This window comes from Truncatella angustata (genome assembly GCF_020726525.1).
Source record: "Truncatella angustata strain MPI-SDFR-AT-0073 chromosome Unknown BKA67scaffold_6, whole genome shotgun sequence".
Lineage (NCBI taxonomy): Eukaryota > Fungi > Ascomycota > Sordariomycetes > Amphisphaeriales > Sporocadaceae > Truncatella > Truncatella angustata.
Genome location: NW_025763386.1, coordinates 667,222 through 686,063, shown reverse-complemented (window position 1 = coordinate 686,063; position 18,842 = coordinate 667,222). Strand labels below are relative to the sequence as shown.

At 46.7% G+C, this 18,842-nt stretch overlaps 8 protein-coding genes across 8 annotated transcripts; 4 read left to right on the top strand and 4 right to left on the bottom strand.

Annotated features, from left to right (window-relative positions):
- Nucleotides 1–151: 151 nt before the first annotated feature.
- On the top strand, nucleotides 152–985 carry BKA67DRAFT_679942 (uncharacterized protein; the record flags this gene model as incomplete). The annotated part of the gene is made up of 2 exons (XM_046108889.1): nucleotides 152–708; nucleotides 770–985. Exons 1-2 carry the CDS (start codon nucleotides 205–207, stop codon nucleotides 983–985), a joined length of 720 nt encoding a protein of 239 aa, XP_045955932.1. The 5' UTR covers nucleotides 152–204.
- A 1,648-nt stretch (nucleotides 986–2,633) lies between these two features.
- Nucleotides 2,634–4,361, bottom strand: BKA67DRAFT_660444 (major facilitator superfamily domain-containing protein; the record flags this gene model as incomplete). The annotated part of the gene is made up of 5 exons (XM_046107625.1): nucleotides 2,634–3,478; nucleotides 3,535–3,734; nucleotides 3,820–4,070; nucleotides 4,126–4,193; nucleotides 4,247–4,361. 5 exons carry the CDS (start codon nucleotides 4,359–4,361, stop codon nucleotides 2,634–2,636), a joined length of 1,479 nt encoding a protein of 492 aa, XP_045955931.1.
- A 983-nt stretch (nucleotides 4,362–5,344) lies between these two features.
- Nucleotides 5,345–6,744, bottom strand: BKA67DRAFT_571510 (NUDIX hydrolase domain-like protein). The gene is made up of 2 exons (XM_046103228.1): nucleotides 6,554–6,744; nucleotides 5,345–6,471 (listed from the first exon to the last, which is right to left on the bottom strand). The coding sequence occupies exon 2, from the start codon at nucleotides 6,408–6,410 to the stop codon at nucleotides 5,706–5,708; it is 705 nt and encodes a 234-aa protein (XP_045955930.1). The 5' UTR covers nucleotides 6,411–6,471; nucleotides 6,554–6,744; the 3' UTR covers nucleotides 5,345–5,705.
- Nucleotides 6,745–7,393: 649 nt separating this feature from the next.
- BKA67DRAFT_593482 (uncharacterized protein) lies at nucleotides 7,394–8,457 on the top strand (the record flags this gene model as incomplete). The annotated part of the gene is made up of 2 exons (XM_046104950.1): nucleotides 7,394–7,794; nucleotides 7,884–8,457. 2 exons carry the CDS (start codon nucleotides 7,394–7,396, stop codon nucleotides 8,455–8,457), a joined length of 975 nt encoding a protein of 324 aa, XP_045955929.1.
- A 744-nt stretch (nucleotides 8,458–9,201) lies between these two features.
- Nucleotides 9,202–9,960, bottom strand: BKA67DRAFT_537511 (uncharacterized protein; the record flags this gene model as incomplete). The annotated part of the gene is made up of 3 exons (XM_046100335.1): nucleotides 9,202–9,537; nucleotides 9,581–9,770; nucleotides 9,836–9,960. The coding sequence occupies 3 exons, from the start codon at nucleotides 9,958–9,960 to the stop codon at nucleotides 9,202–9,204; spliced, it is 651 nt and encodes a 216-aa protein (XP_045955928.1).
- A 626-nt stretch (nucleotides 9,961–10,586) lies between these two features.
- BKA67DRAFT_571495 (uncharacterized protein) lies at nucleotides 10,587–11,383 on the bottom strand. Its single transcript, XM_046103227.1, has 2 exons — nucleotides 10,843–11,383; nucleotides 10,587–10,754 (listed from the first exon to the last, which is right to left on the bottom strand). The coding sequence occupies exon 1, from the start codon at nucleotides 11,346–11,348 to the stop codon at nucleotides 11,085–11,087; it is 264 nt and encodes an 87-aa protein (XP_045955927.1). The 5' UTR covers nucleotides 11,349–11,383; the 3' UTR covers nucleotides 10,587–10,754; nucleotides 10,843–11,084.
- A 619-nt stretch (nucleotides 11,384–12,002) lies between these two features.
- On the top strand, nucleotides 12,003–13,372 carry BKA67DRAFT_571492 (uncharacterized protein). The gene is made up of 2 exons (XM_046103226.1): nucleotides 12,003–12,808; nucleotides 12,926–13,372. Exons 1-2 carry the CDS (start codon nucleotides 12,502–12,504, stop codon nucleotides 13,045–13,047), a joined length of 429 nt encoding a protein of 142 aa, XP_045955926.1. The 5' UTR covers nucleotides 12,003–12,501; the 3' UTR covers nucleotides 13,048–13,372.
- Nucleotides 13,373–15,958: 2,586 nt separating this feature from the next.
- Nucleotides 15,959–16,470, top strand: BKA67DRAFT_537509 (uncharacterized protein; the record flags this gene model as incomplete). Its single annotated transcript, XM_046100334.1, has 3 exons — nucleotides 15,959–16,009; nucleotides 16,114–16,335; nucleotides 16,408–16,470. The coding sequence occupies 3 exons, from the start codon at nucleotides 15,959–15,961 to the stop codon at nucleotides 16,468–16,470; spliced, it is 336 nt and encodes a 111-aa protein (XP_045955925.1).
- Nucleotides 16,471–18,842: the final 2,372 nt, after the last annotated feature.

Sequence of the window (18,842 nt, the reverse complement as noted above, 5' to 3'; positions counted from 1 at the left end):
CTAACAGTCGATATTGAGACGGAAGACGAACACTTGACCCGTATCGTCCGGTCAGCTTATATATCTATGCTTGGCCTATTCTCGTTAGACTTTTACGCACACCAGTCGACATACGTACATACCATTCCTTAACCATTACCAAGACCGGCTCTTGGCTTGACTATTTTCGTTCATTGTATAATCATCTTCTTTTCTAAAGTCAAAATGAAAGCCGCAACTATCCTTGCCGTTCTGCCTTCGGCAGTGATGGGCCTTAACCTCTTCCGCTCCGCTTCGTTGACGCCTACCAAGACTCTTGGCCGCAGGGAGGATAGCTGGGGTGGTGCCGTATCACTCGGCCCGACCAAGTCGCGTATCACCAAGGCCGTCACCACCATTACCCCTGGCAAGGCGCCTTCGACCCAGACCGGCGAACTGTTCCTGTGGCCCGGTATGTCCAACGGTACCGGTGACCTCGTCCAGACGACCCTCGAGTCGTGGCCCGACAACAGCTGGTGCGGCGCCGAGGCTGGAGAGTGGTGCATTCGCTGCTCGCTTTTTGGCTCTTTCGGACAGCTAGATGGTGATTCCGCTGCTGTCTCTGGAGACATGAGCGTCGAGATTCTGTACGAGTTGCAGAGCGATGGAACCACTTGGCTCCAAACCGCCACGGATGTCAGCACTGGCACAGTACTCAGCACCTTTTCACACGATAGTGGCCCTTACATGGTAAAGACTCCTTGATAATCCTTGACTTGATATTCATGAAAGTATACTAATTCCTTGGCAGACTGGATACGGTACCGGAACCGAGTGTGATGGTGGCTGCACCGGCACCGTTGCTGCTCAAACCTACACAAACACCGTCATTACCCTCTATGCTGCGGACACCAGTTTTGGTGATACCATCGCTACTAGCCAGGGCGCCACTTACTCCGGCCTCACGAATAGCGGCAATGGAAAAGTCTGGACCATTGCTACCATTGATATTCCTTCCATGTCGTAGGGACCCTGGGTTTTGAAAGCAACTTGTCCCAACTATCCTTCTTGTATATATTAGGTAAATACCTAGTTAATATATAAAAAAATACATGCATTGGCCAATATAGTGTTACCTCTGTATTGCCAAAGTCTTGTGGCGTTGTTTAAACAGCGAATGTCCTACTCTACCGAGCTGACTTCCACTATCACGCCCACAAATATCATACATGCATCCTGAACGACGGAATCGTAATGTAACACAGACACAGGTTGATTATTTCCATTAGATTACTGCTAAATATGCCTATTGGCTCGCCACTGGAACAGTCTAACCTAGTTCACTCATCTCTCAAATGTAGGATGGTAACTCATATTCTGCAACACCTCTCATGAAGTTTTCGTAACAGATATCAATTAATAATGGAGAACTATACTGAATTATTCTGTACGATGGAATCTCCATGTCATGTACTATTAGTGTATTAACCAAGCCGGGCCAATTCAGCACGTCGCGCGTCTACATCGTCCTGTCCATCCTCGAGCATAGCATTGTACGCATCGTGTATACGCCGTGTCTTGCGAGCCTCTAGGTATTCTTCCAGCTAACCCAGCCGTTCGTCCAGCACTTTGGCTTCGAAAACGATAACGGCCCACCGCTTGACTTGCCGTCCCTCCTGCGCAGCATCCTAGTCATAAGCTGGCGTCGCTGTTGCGGGTCGAAACCTTGGCCATAAGAGAGCTGTGTTCCCAGTCTGATTATCTATTCATCCAAAGCGCTGTCGCGCTCTCGGGCCTCATCCACCAGCTGGTTGATGTATTCTTGTTCATCTGCAATATTTCGATCGCTCATCTTGTTAGTTTGTACAAGTTTGATTTGCTGGATGAAAGATCAACATGCGAGTACCAGCTTAAGATGAAAGTTGAGAAGTACTGATCAGTGATTCATAGCTTAATTCTTTTGAGTTTCTGAATATCTATCAAATACTGCCATGATGGCCCTTGGACGTTGCGCTGGCTCACGCCCAAATTTCTTGTCCATAACTGACAGGCTAGGTGATTGCGCCATGATTTAGGCCACCGTATCGACACTTGCCACTTATATTGCACAATGGGCTATTACGTTTCACCTTGAAGTTCAGGTCAATTTCTATATTATTCCTTGTTCAAACACAAGACCTGAACATCTGATGTGGATCTGATATCCTGTGTATATATGCCTAGACTAGTGGGTTAGATGGGAGCAAAAAAAAAAAAAAAGGAGATGGACATGTTGATTGAAGGGAGTTTGCATGCGACCTTTATGTGTCAAAAGGGCTCGTTTGATTCATATTCTGTTTGATAGTAGAGTATCAGTCAGTTTTCAACGTAATCAAATATTATCAACAGCAAGATTAGCATACGTCTTAGAGACTTGAACAATGATGACTGAGCAATATCGTATACTTCAGAGTTTCTCTATCTACCGTGCAATCGAGACGATACAATAGCTAACTCATATTTAATTCGTCCACGTAGTATTTACAAAGCGGAATTTTGTCCAGGTAACGATATAACAGAGTTTCTTAAACGAAAAAAAAGAGACCGAATTTCTTTACATGACAAAGTTTACTTGGCCTCTATTAAAATCCATGCTCGTTTTATGCTGCCTACATGGCTTGATCTTTACAAAAGTATCAAGTAAAGTAACGCCATTTTGCATCCCCCTCACCTCTCCCCAACTCCCTTGTGTCCACATCTTCAGGTCGTAGGACAACCCCCAATAGTTGATCCTTTTTCCTGTTTTCCCTCTTCATCCACAGTCCCATCCATAAGGTAAAGGCAACGCATACGACATTGCAGCACGCCGTCGCTATCAAGCACGGCACATATCTTGGAGCGTACTCGGTGCGAAAGGTTGCAGCTGATAAGATTCCACCCAAGTTACCCAGTCCCACGAGTAAACCCGTGTTAGCAGCACGTGAGTTCTCGTTGAGATTGTTGTTGTTGTGCCACGAATGGACAAGGCAGCTTGGGATATATGCCCCCGACGCGACGAGGAAGCACGCAAAGTAGGCGACACCTCGGTGGGTCAAGCCATCAACAGTAGCGAGGATGATAAGCCCAATAAAGGATAGCACGAGGGAAAATACAATGTGGTATGTCCGCTCGCGCAGTCTATCCGACGAGTACGTAACTGCCAGTAGAACCAGGAACCCACAGCAATTTGGTGGTACGGTCAAGAGGTTGGTGACAACCGTCGAATACCCCAATCGCTGTAAGACAATAGGCAAGAAGTTGGCGCAAGTGCTGAATGCGACTGGATAAGTAAACGAGATAATACACCATACTGGGAACTTCCAGTCAGACCAGGTCTGGAAGCACTCGCGGAGGTCGAACTCAGTATCCACTTTGCGAGACGCATCACGAAGAGACCGCAAGCGAGCGACTTCTCGTTCGGACTCGGTGAGAAACCACGCACTTGATGAGGATGCGGGGAGCCACCAGAAACCGATCAATGAAATGATCACCGTCAAAGCTCCTGTACACGGTTTACTGTCAGCGACTTCTTACAAATATACCTAAATGGTCACTCACCTTCGATTATGAAAAGCCACTGCCACCCTTGCAGGGCCGTGTTTTTGATCTGAAACACCCCAAATGATATCAATCCGCTAAATGCACTGGCAAGTAACGCAGATCCGAAGTATAGGGCAATGCGAAAACCGAGTTCACCTCGCGTATAGAACAGGGTGAGGTAGAATACAGTTCCTGCAAAAAAGCCCGCTTCAAAAGCGCTTCGAAAGTCAGTCACGCAAGCTGGGGCAACTCGTAAGGTACGAAAAAAAAAAAAAAAAAAGGAAAGTACAATCGTTGACTCACCCAAGGAGTAACCGTATCACTAACAGGCCTGCAAAATTCTTTGCGGCATTCTGGACCAGGGCCATCGCGCCCCATGCAAACATTAGACCTGGTAGCATAACTCTACCCGAGAACTTCTTGGTTAGCATGTTCAAGGGCAGGTCGCAAAGACCATTCGGTATGTAGAACAGCAAGATAAGAAGCGAGTATTGGTTGCCGATGAAGCCAAGGTCCGCTCCGAGACCATCCGTCTGAGCATTGCCAAGATTGCTCTGTCCGATGTGTGAGCAGTGACCTGGGCAGCAGGCAGGAGGTTCCGATACTTACTCGGTCCACAGAATTAAAGAAATACATCAAGCTCAAGAAGGGCAACAGGTAGTAGTCAAGCTTTTTCACTGCAATCATCAATCAGCTATGATGCACAAGCATTCGAACCTTTAAATCGTACCATAACTCCTCTCCGTTTGCTTGTCTACCACAATGTCACCAAGGCTCATAACATCGGTTGGAGCTGGAGAAGCAGCTGCATCTTCGACTCGAGGCTTTGCATCTTTTGCAGACATACTGTCATTAACAAAGATGCGACCGAGATGAATAGAAGACCAGATTGCAGTCTTAGGATTACTTGGCACAAAGGCGAGGTGAACTCAGGTATGGGTACGGGTCTGGCTCTTCTACGAGCCTTGTGATTTTTTTGAAGCATAAAAGTAATATTCATCCCAGCGGCTTTAATACTACTCGCCGATAGCAAAGCTGGGCTACATTGGAACGATTGCCGGCTGTGTTCTTCAAGATAACTATCAATAAGATAAGAAGATTACGCACTTGTTCACCAATTGTCCAGCGGGAGTGGGTTGAAGTATTGTAATACAAAGGTGGGCTTTTCTTGCGAATTACCTCCACTTATGTAGGCATCAAAGATTGCCATAATGATGCATCGGTGTTTAGCTGGCCGATACTTCACCCCATCTTCAAATAACAGAACCCCCACTTTTGAGTAGTGAATAACATATAACATACGATCATATTGTATATATAGCATTAGGTCGTACCTGAATATTTTACTCTATAGTTACAAGGCTGCTTCCGTGGCCTAGTCTGCTATGATTGCGACTGGATAATAGAATGCACATTCTAATAGCATGGTATGTTGTCCCAGCCGTATCTGTTTTGTGGTTGGTAGAATCCGTTCTTTTGTGTTAACTACCAAGGGGAGTCATTAATTTACTAGAGTCGTTTAAGATGCGAAAGCTCAGCTCTTCATAATGTTGCGAGGCATGATAGTGATGTATTGCTATGAAGACAAGCTATGATGTAGTGCTTCTATAACGGCTCCAAGGCAGATTAGACCCGTTCATTGATTCGATACCTATAGTATTGTGAATAACAGTTTTTGGAGCCGAATATTTCCAGACAAATGCGCTATAATCCCCTGAATGCCACGTGGTCCATTTCTTGGGTCAGTTGTCTATGCTTGCATGACCAGTACTGGGCAATCCAAGAAATTGTATGTCTAACACCCCATACGATAAGACAAGGCCATTTGGGTGCATGTGTGTCTTCTTGATATAGTGCGCTTACTTGCGGGATGGGTAAAGGGGAAATTGTTGGTGATGCTACAGAGCCGAAACTACGTGAGAGAGCGTATGATGACCAGTGAGCATACACGCAACAAGCACACAATCTCCTAGAAGCTGTGTCGATCCATGCCTTATATCAAGCTTCAACTTATGGGCTCATGATTTATTCCCATTTCGTTACCAATTGTGAAACCTACAGCGATGTTTTTTTTTGCGGGGGCTATCAGAGACAATTCACCATAAATGAATAACTATGTTGGCAATCTCTGCCGTTATGCCCTTTCTTTCATTGATCACTAGATTTCAACTGAGGTCTAGACCGCATCATTAGAAGTATTTCTGAGTCTGAGCAAAATGCATGCCATGAGCAAAATGAAACAGCTTCGCGGCCACGATCATGCGATCCTGCTTGGAGTATTCGACCAGCCGGTCATAGAACTCAGAGAGAGGGATGACGACGCGCTGAATATGCTCTCCGTCCTCGAGACGCTGCTCTGGTTCCTCATCGCCTTCCTTCAAGTTTACTTCCACCATTGCCATTTGCATGTTGGCGTTGCTCATTCCAGGGTCCGCAGCTTGGACCGGGCTGATGCTCACGACGCGACAATCGTAACCCGTTTCCTCTTTGAACTCGCGCACCGCAGCTTGCTCGGCCGTCTCATCCGCATCGATAAGTCCAGCCGGCCACTCCACAGTGTACGCATCAAGCGGCGGGCGGTACTGGATCACAATCAAGGTCGACGGCGGCTTAGATGGGTGCAGAAGTATGTTCCCCATAGCGACGGCATCCACTCCAGCCTTGCCCCTCGTCTTGCGCGTCGCGACCTCCCACGTTCGGTCCTTGCCCACCTGGTCCGTGTATTCAATCTTCTTGAGAGTGATCCATTTTGCCTCGTCAATGGGCAAGTCGGACAGCTTGTTGATGATTGGTTCCTGGGTCTTTTGCGACATGCTGAATGCGCGTTGGCAGTGAGTGAATGATGATGTCACAGCTTTAAAACGCCTGATGACCGCAGCGCGCGCTGGAAGCATAAAGGGGATGACGAAGCGGAAACCCCAAATCGCAATGGTAAGATTCTGATGGGATTACTTGCTGTTCCGCTTAGACTATTAGTGTTCTCTTTGTGGCGGAAACTGAAAGAAGCGAGTTTGTTATAATATGTGGTGCCTCTTACCCACTGCTTGTCTTATTAATAAAAATGAGTTAAGTTAATTAGCGGGGTAAAGTCCCTTTTGTTAAGCACTTATAAAGATTGTTATTGAAAGTTATTATTAGCGTTTAAAAAAAAGAATCATTAATTAATTATTAATTATGTATATATATATATATATATAAATATCTTTAAACTTTTGTAATAATTACGATAAGATCACCAGGTGATAAGCTCCTAGGCGTAACGTTTATATTTAGAGACTTATTCTTATGGAGTAGAAAAGGAACGTGTCCATCGCTAGACTAGTTACGAAGCGGGGGTTTTACACCGACTACGCACGGGCGTACTTCGTACGCTGCTCGAACGCTAGGCTAGCACCTTGGCCAGGTCGTTACACTTTTATATCCTTAAGTTACTTTTATCATAAAAGTTTAAGGCTAATACTCTGCTTATCGACTAGGATTACACGGACTATAATCCAAAGTGGAATCCCGGCGTATAAACGCACTCTAAACAGACAGAGCCCTTGTCCGATGCGGAAAAGCGGATGTATGAGGTGTAGTTATAGTATCCCTGGGAAGCGATTGGTCAAGGCAGCGGCGTCGTGCATATGCTCGTCTACTCAAACCATCCCTCCTATGTCGCTCTCCTCCTTTTGCGCTCATTCCGTCTCTTCTATCTCGTAGTAACCGGATCAATTGCGAACCCTTCCACCAAGGCGGAATCCTGCTGCGGTTGGCTTTGAATACTTCGCCCTGCGACTGCCACCCTTCCCTAATCGAGAGGCTCGATTCCTCACCCAAGCCGGTGAACGCGATCGTATCAACGTCACGGGAGAAAACGACCACAAGCCTTGACGCAATGGCGGTCGATATGTCAGCGCTGTCTCGAATGCAGATAGAGGCATTTTTTGAGAGAAACGCTCCTGTCACGCAGAAGCAATGCAATGATAAAGCTAAAAACATAACAGGCAAGTCTGTCAGTCCAACAGCTTGCCAAGGCGGAACCAGCTACACCGTCGACACGGGGCAAGTCGTCGTCCAGTTCCGCGTTCCAGGCTCCCTTCTGGACATGGTCTTCATGAATTGTGTCGAACAAGCCTACCCAGACTTCACGCCAGAGCACAAGGACTGTGGCTCGTTTCATAATCTCCACATCTATACAATGAACAATATCGGGGGCACCTCCATGTATCTCGCCCGAGCCTACTTGCAAGGGAACAACTACGAGCTCCTGCGAAACACCATCGACAGCTACGCAAGGTTCGTCAATATCAGCGCGCCGGCCCCCCGCTTTCTCTCTGACTCTGGCCTTCCAGGGGAAACATCTACGGCTGACTCGACTGGGGTAGATTCTTCGCCTCGGCGTATCATAACACGCCTGGGTCGATGAGCAAGCCAGATCGCGGGCAGCTTCTTCGAGATTACTCGTCGCAACTCCAACGGCTACGCAAGGGGCTCCCCGATCGCTTTCACACAACGCTAGACACCCTCATCCCCCAACTCCCAAGTATCTTTGATCAGAACTGGCCATTGGTGCCCAACCACACCGACCTCCTCGAGAACAACATCCACGTGGATCCAGACACGGGCGCCATCGTGGGCATCTGTGACTGGAGGGATGCCGAGGTCAGTCCCTTTGGCATGTCGCTGGGGGGGCTTGAGACTATGCTTGGGGTCCGGACGATGAATGAGCACGGTTGGAGCTACTTCCCCAACCATAGTGAGCTCCGAGAGCAGTTCTGGACCACATTTTACCATTACCTGGGATCAACGTCTGAAGCGCAGCAGCAGTGCATCGAGGTTGCGAGGCTGACTGGCCTCTTCCTGGCCAATGGCTTCGTGCAGGACAAATACGGGCACATGAATCCGGCCACCGAGGAGAGCTTGGACTTACGTTACCTCGGTGCTGTTGTTCTCGCCTGATGTCTTGAATCTTGATAGCTCAGTTCGGGACGTTGAGGTCACGAATGCTGCCAGAATTGACCAAGTAATGCAAATATACTCTATGTATGTGTGCCCGCGCGTGTGTCTTGCTGGAATACATTTGTTTCATCTCGTCTCTCTAACGTCTGCCACCCTCAGCTGCTGGTCCATGTGGCCAGCCTCGGAGCAACGCCATGGCTGTAAACCCCTACGAGTGCCCCTACCACCGCTTACGTGTTGGTACTATTACCAAATCGCTTAACTAACCCAAAGCAACTACTACCTAGTCAGTGTCTAGGAGAGATGCACTGCATCCCACGTAATCGTCATGATGTCTGGCGTGGTTAAAGTAGTGAAGCAAGAAATCAAAGGCACATCGAACGCTACCGTGGAACCGTGGTGGTATGAGACGAGCAAGCGAGGCAGACTTCTGATGAGAAGGACAGCCTCGGGACGAAACAGAGCAGTGGCAGGACCCGTCACAGAATGGAGCACAGGCAAGAATAGGGAATTTGTTTTGGAGCAAACAAGTATATGTCCATTTGCTATGTGGTCGTGCTACCACCTTAGCTGGACCGAGGACAATTCATGATGGCAAAGTTACCCACATATCCTCACCGCGATGCAACCGCCAATATCTGCGAAATGAGAAGAAAAATAGAAGTTGAGAGAGGGAGATGAGCTTGTGCGTGCATGCCAATCTGTTGCCGCCAAACACTTATTCTTCGAAGCAGCCTGAAGCAATTAAGCCTCGATCACCCCGATATCGACAAGCGCCTTGTTGAGAAGCTCAGGGGTGACAGCCTGGGCATTGTGAGACTTGCTGACGAAGACTTTGTGCGTCTCCTTCGTCCCGACAACTGCCTTGGCCCAACTCTGACCAGCGGGAGGCTCCGAGTCCGTGTTCTCCTGAGAGCCATCCTTGACGTTCCAGCCCGTAAGGACAGGCTCCACGATTCCATCGACAATACGGTCGAGGGGCACAACGACAGTAAATTCCTCTTTGGTGGAGCACCAGACCACCTCCAACTCGCCAGTAGGCACAGCGTCCATGGCACGTGCCTTGGAGAAGTCCCCGACCTCAATGGCAATCACGTTAGTGAGGTCGTGCTTGATGAGATACTGGATGACATCGACGAGGAATTGGGGGGAGAGCTTTTATCCGTTGAGGAGGGAAGGGCCCTTGGCGATGGGGCGAGTGGACACCAAAGAGGTTGCCCATATCATGGCTGTTGATGATGGCGAGCAAAGCTTTGATGTGCTGGGAGCTATAGAGCTTGGCCTGCTCCTCGATGGGGGGGAGCGCGTTGTACCTATGGCAGCCCCAAGTTAGTCCATGCTTCCGAGCATGCTATGTACTGTAGCGATTGAAACGTACGTGCGGCAGGCGACATCCAAGGCCTGCAGCTCGACAGGGAGACCCGAACCTGGAATAATAGCGGGCCAAAAGGCACCATTCGATTTCCAAGGACCTATAGCGGGTTGAACAGCGGCGGTGGCCATTTTGGTGGATGAATGGGGATGATGCTTGTTGGTGGAGTGTCAGAGGCTGATACATGAACCAAGATCTGGGTGCCTATTTCGAATGTTGGTTTCTGATGCGGAAGGAGAAAGACAACCCATTTCTACGGGCAGAGAGACTAGCTATATATATTCGTGCGACTCGTTTCGAACTCGGCATGTCGTCTCCGCTGGAAAAAACGACGATAGTGGCTCAGCGGCCGGAATTAGGTAACGAATGACCAAGACAATGAGCCCTCTTCCGAAGTGTATACCATGGGTACCTTCCGTGCCCGACCTTGCAGGTGGTTCCCAAAAAGCGCAGGTGGTTCGCCTCAGATGCCACACCTCAGAGACGTACAGGACGTGGCCCACATACCAACAAAGCTTCCCCACGCCACGACGCCATGCTGCTCCCTTGCAGTCAAGTATTGCTAGACTCAAAGCGAACATTGTAGGCAGCTATGACAGTTTTTTCAGTTGGTACAGAACACTGTTTTAGTGAAGGATAGGTCTGATGCACTGAAAGGAAGAGCCTGAATTTACTCGAACATAGGATAGCGAATACGGTGCTCGTATGAGCGTGGGATCGTAAGTGTAACGCTCTTAAGCGTGAAATGATAGTATAGGTACTGTCAAGTAGTATATAGAAGTCTAAGTCCACAAAAGAGAATATCGGGGTACAGAAAGTGGGTATATGCCCACTGGTTCAGTCACGGGATCACCACTTCCCAAGTTAGGTGATCCGAGAGCTCGTCGCCTTAGTGTACAGCATGCTCTCCGTGCACTGTGGCCATCTATAGTCATCCATATTACCACAAAAGGCCCTTACGTAAAAGCGAGATTATAAAGAAAAAAGACGGTTTATGGCGAAAATCGGCTTACGTGGGATCGCGCGTGAACGCCAAGCCCTTTGATAACATAACGTATACCTAACTAGCACAGGGTACTGTATTCTTTTATCCGTACTGTCATAGTGCCTGTAGTACAATACGGTACATACAGTGCCTAGCAAAATCACCGTCCCCTACGGTAGAACCGAAAATGCTTCGTGACTATTTAGCCACAACGGCCAGCGAGAGTTTGCTCGGCCATGGCTGTCAAGTAAATCTCGCGTCTTTACTGCATCAGAAGCCCATCATTATGAGCTCAAAATCAAGGCCTGGAACTGGTCGGTATATTCCCACCTCGTAGTGCGTAGTGTGGTGACAGGTAATATTGTTGACGCAGGCTGGCAAAGTTCGATCTATCTCATAAAAAGAGTCAACGTAAATCGTCGCTGAGTCTACCTCCACTGTCCAGAGAAATCCTGGCGGTGAAGTATGAAGAACGAACAAAAACACGACAATTCTCAACGCACATATATAGATGTGCTTGACGATAGCAAACATTTTGTATGATCCAGAATTCCAGTTTTATATTGACTATTTACTCTGTTCGAATCGGGCGGCGGACCATTTCGTTTCTCCGTGCAGGGTTTTAGTGGAGACATCGGGATTCACAGTTAGCCCGCATGCCGCAGCTATGCTACCCGTTGCTGATAATTTTAATAACGACTGAGATGAAATGGAAACAAGGTTTTACTATAAGGTATGGATCATATTGTTTTATTGAAGCTTGCAATAGGTTATCGGACTAACTTCTGTCGTGATATAAGTTACTTGTCCGGTTTCTTTAAGTGACCATCAAAAAGGATTACCATTAGTGGCCAAGTCCGCCATTTCACTGATTGGTAGCGATCAAGTAATTCTCTAACACTTGAAATACCTAAAAAAAAAAAAAAAAAAAAAACGTTCACGCTCCTTGGTGCTCGTCTCGTCTCAAGACTTTAGCTAGTAAATAAACTTTATCACGAATAGAGGCTCACACTACCACATTCTTCCTATGGTATTTCACTATTGGATACGCCTATCAGATATTGAGGTCAATTGAACTTATCGATGTTAATCGTAGTCCTAAATCGCTAGACATCCCCGGCATCGAAAGAGCGGGAACCGATTATACCGACTGTGGCAAATGAAGTGCTCTTTACTCTATCTCTTTCACTTTTCCTGTGCAATTGCAATTGCAGGGCTTGGAACATTCATCTGCAGGAAGAAGCGACAATTATAGCATGATCCTCAGTTAATTGCATCTTTTGGGTGCTTATTTTCAAGTCGATAAGTATCCGTCAGTTTCTGGTCTTGCTGTTCGATCTGCGTCGTTCCCCCAACCACAAGTTGTTTTATAGTCTTGCTATTCTACCTGTATTTTCTCTAAGTTCAACAATATTGTCCCAGAATAGGCAGTCCATAAAGGCTGCCTGAATCTGACCCCTATCCGCTGGGATGTATAAAAGCTATGCGCACATTCTCTCGTCGAGGAATCTGAGCATCCACATCTCGTTCACTCTCTACTTTCCCCAATCTGCCCGCTAGCACATATAAAGGCCATAAGCACGTCCTCTTGAACGACCCGAACAACACATTCATTCTCTACTTTCCCAAATTTACTGATTTCAACTTTTAATTTGGCAGAAACCCGTCTTCCTTCGATCCAACCACTATGAGTTACAAGTCGACCTTTCTTTTCGATGCATTCATCGCGTTCACATTGCCAACGCTTCATTTATGCTTTGCAGTAGCCCTCATTGTCGTTTTGAATCAAGCGCTCTCATACGCCTTTGAGTGCATTCATTGGCGCTACTCGCAAGGCGAGGTTCTCGACGAGACCTCGCGATCTTGCAGCACTACACCAATGCAGCCCTCATCCACCCAAATAGCCACCCCAGAGAATCAGTTTGCAGAGGCAGAAGCAGCAACAAACCAACAAGCAGTAATGGCATCGGCCCCTGGTGATTTTCCTAATTTACCTGGTAACAAATTAGAACGTCAGTACCCCTTTGTTATATTCAACAAAACGGAGCTAATTCATGAATTGATGTAGGTTTTTTTGTGAATTGGGACGAACATCGAAATGCAAAGCTCACCAGGGCTCATTACACACCGCTTCCTACATACGCCTCGCAACAGTATATTGCGCACCATGGAACTCTTCGCAGCAGCGGCCCAGATGTTCGGTCTTCACAGGCTCAACGACTGTAGCTTATGACTGCCTGGCCAATAATGCAAACAAGATGTCTTTACAATACATACAAATATATGTTAGATGGATGGCGGAAAGGATGGAAGTGATGTACATACTACGTAAGCTGCCTCATCACATTTTGGAGAAATGGAGCCGAGAGATTTTCGTCGCAGGCGTCATATGTCTCCCAGATGTGCCTAATGGCTGTTTGGTTTGAGATTCAATTTGTACATCAGGTGCGCACAATAGACAATAGACAATAGACAATAGACAATAGACAATAGACAATAGACAATAGACAATAGACAATAGACAATAGACAATAGACAATAGACAATAGACAATAGACAATAGACAATAGACAATAGACAATAGACAATAGACAATAGACAATAGACAATAGACAATAGACAATAGTCGCTATCACCCCTCATATGGACCTGTGAGCTAACGCCTATTCACTGGTCCAGGCTTTTTAGAATTACCAGTTCATTTCTGGGTTAGAAAAGCCGTGCGATGGTATGGAGATAGGTTTGCCATCAGCACAAATCGCCCCGTCCATAAGCGAGTCTTTCGCATGCACATTGGCACACAAGCTCACGGTACTCGGCCATTAGTATTAGGGTCAAGTTGCGTGTGGTACGTCATATAGCTAGAGAATATAAGGGGTAGGGATAAAGTAAACGTGCTAGACCATATTCGAAGCATTATACTGTCCGCGATGTGTTTTCTGGCTATTTAACGGCGCCAAACTATCACTATAAGTAAGTCAGATAACAAGGATTTAAAGAGAGTATTGCTCTGCCATCAAAAGAACCGGGCCCTGCTTGAATGCCGAATGAAATGTTAAGTTGTCAGTGTCTATTCCCGAGTACTTAGTTCTCAGGGCTGGTTCAATTAGCTCTATTTTGGCCACACAGGACGCCTAAAGGACGGAGAGCCTGACAACACAATGTCGTCACAGGCTTCTTAGAAGCTGTGCCGTAAGCACCAGACTATGTGCAGGCATCTCGTAGTCTCTAATAAAGACCTTTAAGTCTACATATGCATGATTGTTAAAAAGCCTACAAGATGTTGGTTAGCTAACATTCTTCGATGAGAATAGTCTACATACTGGGAGTTTCTTGAAAGGAGATTAGTTCCAAAATTCGCCATCTTGGGATTTGGGCCAGCGGGCTGTTAGATGCTGCTTTCTGCGATGAGGTAATCTCGCTGGTTGCCTTTCTGCGCCAAACACTGCGCGATGCTATTCGCGAAGCGCTTAGCAAGCTGATTGAGGGTGGATAGAAGAAGAGGATCGAGTTGACTTTGCTTGTGCTTACTACATCGTCTACCCATTGACTTGTGGGTTTTTCGACTTGGTCGATTCTGCTAGTCCTTTCGAGTTGTTAAGGATATACCTTCGAATATCATCATCTGAATAATCCTCTGAATGAAAGTCTGCCAAATACGCTAAATTGCACGCTGGTAGCCGTGCCTATTAGCTAGTCGGGTTGAGCTTTATGGTCGCGCTCATAATTGAAGGCTTTGGCTAACAACTAATACACGGCCGATAGCCCGTAACACTCACTTGTTAAAATGTAGAAATCAAAATGAAATAAACTAAATGCTAACACGTAGTAAATGAAAGGCTGAATTGCTCATTGACTTATTCCACTTGCACTCGTGAATGTTTAGTCATAATTGTCTTGATGAACAAACACTCTACTTGAACCACTAGACAAACACTTAGGTTAGATATATTATTGTAGCCCTAAACTAAGCCTTGAAACCGTAAAGATAGCTAAGACTGTGAGACACCCTACAGGCGAAGCCTGTGCACCCGCAGCGTAGCGTAGGGCTGCGATCATGATGAGAGCAAGCATGGACAGGGGAATGCCAAAGAGTCAAAGAATCACGGAGTATGCGACGGACTAGCAAGAGATTGACAGCTATAAGGGCCGCCTACTATAAAGGGCTTGGCCTAGGGAAGCAATTGAGAAAATCCCCCTTACAAAGCTTACCTATTAAAAGGGTAGGAACAGGGATATTTTGGTCAAGATTTTGTGTAAATCTTCATTTTTAGTGTTAGTGCTCTCTTAAGGATTCTAACGGAATCCTTAGCAGAGCGACCCTATAATCTACTATAAGAGAACACCAGAACCCATCCCTAGACATGGGGTAGCATTTACTACTATATGGCATTCTTGCCTTCCTTCGACACACTAAGAGCGTAGCGACATGCACTAGGTTCCCTGCGGGCTAAGGTTAGGCCTCTAACAGCGCGGGCAGCTCGTTAGCTTCTTTCGCCGGGGGGAGGGGGGGGGGCACCCTATGGGGAACACTAAGAGTAGACTAGCGGGACTTGTCAATTGATTAGAACTAGACAACCACTACTCCCGATTGAATCTTAGAGTAAACGCAACCTGGTGACAACATCGGCTATTATGAACTTAATTAAGATGAATGAAATTAATTAAAATCGAACTTGATCTTTTATTTGAACATGCACTGTCAGCGGTGCGTCCAGATTGTGCACACCTGGGTTTTGCCATACAAGATATTAACTGTGAAAAGTGGAAAATAAGAGTGGTCTCCAACATTTTTGTACAGGACTGACATTTTGTCTGTTGGTGTTCTTTGTATGAGCCCAGCAGGATCACTAGCAGCGCGTCCCTATAATTTATTATAAGAGAACACCAGAACCCGAACCCAGCTATTGAGATACCTCGTAGCAAAATACGGCGATTTTATAAGGTCGACTGGTCAAAGGGCATAAGAACGGCCTGTGCCTATCTATTAGGGAAGATGCATTTCGACTGAGCTGGATGATTCAAGCATTTTTCTCTTTCATCAAGTATAAAACAATAGCCAAGTCGATTAAGTTGACCTTTTTGTAGGTCTAACATATCCTTATTTTCACAAACTTGTGTACTTCGTTTTTCAGTGCCGCATCATGTCCTCCGGGTATAGACCTCCCGCTCGCGTACCGACAAACTCATCCTATGTACGTATTAGAGACCCCCATTTGTATCAATCAAATACTTCCTTGAATATGAGTTCGGTATAAGGGTGAACACTAGAATTCTGATGCACGTGACACGTGTCTAGTATAGCTGGAATGGCACCCCGGATCTGTCCAACCTAACGGGAAATCCTTGGATGCATGCACATCATATAGTAGCCCAAGTTGTAGCTGCTCCCAGTCCTACGAGACCATATCCATCGCGCTATGGCAACCATGAAAACCAGCCACTTCAATCTACTCCGCCTTTACACCATTACCCACTTCAAAAGTCAGGCACATGGTCCCTAGGCACAAGCCCAGGTGCTGTACGTGCTGTTTACAATGACTAAAATCGCAGTACATTCGATGTTGTCTATCACAATCCTGTGGCTGGACAGACAGGCAAGGGTTATGGTCAATTCACGATGGCGAATTATCACGCACACGCTTCAAAAGAATGATGGTTGGCACACTTGTAGCTGTTTGTTGAGAAACGCGACGGAGAGCCGATGCGGCCATGTGGGTTTGTAAGAAGTCCAAGCTCGCAGCGGAATAACGAAACACACCGATTCACGAGATGTAGTGATTAAGATCATGATACAATGCGCGCAAGTTTGTCTGGGTGCTAGGATCAAATTGTGGTCAAATCACGACCACCACGACTAGCTTTCAACGACGATTTCTCTATTAATTCATATTCAACTTTGCCGAGAGTGAAGTGATATTACTCGCCATGTAGTAGAGTGTATTCTAGCCATCTGTGTTCTTGACTGCTACTATTTGACGTGGCATGAATCTCATAAGTCTCCGAATAAAGGCCATATCGAACTCGAACCACGTGCAATCAATTGCCTCCTTCGTATAGTCCTCGTCACAGTTTTTCGTCTCTAATTTGTGGAACCAAGATTCGACTTCATGCAATTCTCGTTTGGGAGCATGTCGAACCTGCTCAATTAGGTCGAAATCTGTGCGGCCAATTAACTAGATTCCGCGAGTCTCTAACCCCCCCCCCCCCGGAGTACAGCCCTGGATATGAACTGGCGCGTTGTCACGAGCGGAGGGGTTCCCAGTGTCGTTAAGCGATGTAAGCTCTTCCTCTAGAACGTTTCCATCAATTTACTCTATCTAGAGACTCCGGATCGCCTTGGCACAAGATCAAATACATGGCCCTCCCTCCTTGGCCCGCTGCCACACTGTTAATACGGAGGAGTCAGCGGGGTCGAAGAAGGGGTAAGTATCTAACGAAGAAGAATTCCGAAAAGTTACAGAGGAAAGCGTTACAGCGCATTTCTAGTCACTGAATCCTCGGGTAAACTAATTGCGGAGGCAAATATTCTCGGACGGCGAGAGGTGGAATAAGCCGGATCTAGAGCTCGATACAAGTAATGTACAGCTAGGCTAAGAAAACCGAGTGAACGGTTATTTTCGAATTCTCTCTTCCTTCAACTGTGTCTTAAAATGTATTGAGCTTTGCCCGGCTTGCAGTCCGAGATTCAGCCAGAGCGCGATGTGATCAACAAGGATGGCGAAGGCTTTGAGTTTGCTTCCAAGTCTCTGGCCCCTGCCGTCATTACCCAACTCTTCTCCTGAACGATCGGCAAGGGTATTCAATATGGCTACGTCAAGACGGGCGAGATTTTCGTCTTTCTGCACATCCCTGATAACCCCACTACGGTCTACTACTCGCTGTGCGTCCCAAACCTTGATATGATAGACGACAACCTTCGGCTCCATCGTACCGCTGTTGCACAGGTCTTCGCCCTCTGATACTCACTAAACTTCTCACCAGCGTTGGATGTTGGCCTGGACTTGATGGCGAGATCAACAAGCACGTTCCTGCGGTGGCAGCGAGGGCGACGAGACGAAATGTGACTGGCATCGCGGCGAACGAGAAACATGCATTACGAATACTGAAGGCACCTCTGTGCCCGAAATGATAGCCCTGCAATTTTCATAAGATTTCTGCGAAGCTAGGGGTTTGGACTTCGGCCAAGATCAAAACATGACTTTCGGGAGTGCAGACTTGAATCCGAGGTTCGATATTGGAGCGACAGTGGCAATGGCCTTTCGGCGGTCTGAGGATAGTACTGACTGTCACATAAACTGTACCAGTTGGTTTCGTGCCTTGATCGAGATGTGCTCTACAAGCTACAAAAGCGGATCGATGCTTGGCGGAATGCCGATGCTTGCAGGCTCATGTGGGAACTATTCCGTGTCAGTCGAAGAATTGAAGATTCTAACTTCAACATTTATTAGTTACTAAAACAAGATCTTGACGTAGTTGCAAAGCAGGACGAGCCTCAATACGTAAGGCACGTAGCTACTTTAACTTTCACCTGAGACTCGCTTTCTGCCACTAATAAGCATACGGTTATGCTCCTCCTTTTTGAAAAGAGGTAGGAACATATTCGCGATGCGCAAAGCTTCCATTCTTATCTAATCATAAGGTTCGCAATGTACTCTGCGGAATATTGGGTTGATTGCAGACTGCTGCAAGTAGAGGAGAAAGGTTTTTTAGAACTAGCTAGCGTCGGTCTTGTTTCTTGCTGAGCATCTCTGCGTTATTGTTGAGTATTGCTTAGATGTTAGCCTCGAAGTCGAAATTTGACCGTATTATATTGTTGCTGTCGACAGTAGAGGGAGGCGTTTGATTCTGTCGAGGTCAGCTTGGTAGTAGGACGGGCTGATAGCCATGGCATCATCTAGATATGAATCCTCATTAAGCCTGAAGTGAAAGATGTTCACGAATCCTGGCATCAAGCTGCACCAAACGGGGAATAGAACATATAATTGGCTCCTGAGAACACGTGGTAGGGTTGTGATTGATCTGTTA

Coding starts and splice junctions, on each gene's coding strand:
- BKA67DRAFT_571510 (XM_046103228.1), bottom strand. CDS start 6,410: ATGCTTCCAGCGCGCGCTGCGGTCATCAGGCGTTTTAAAGCTGTGACA.
- BKA67DRAFT_571495 (XM_046103227.1), bottom strand. CDS start 11,348: ATGTTTGCTATCGTCAAGCACATCTATATATGTGCGTTGAGAATTGTC.
- BKA67DRAFT_571492 (XM_046103226.1), top strand. CDS start 12,502: ATGAGTTACAAGTCGACCTTTCTTTTCGATGCATTCATCGCGTTCACA. Junction 12,809..12,925: donor TGGTGATTTTCCTAATTTAC/CTGGTAACAAAT, acceptor TGCAAAGCTCAC/CAGGGCTCATTACACACCGC.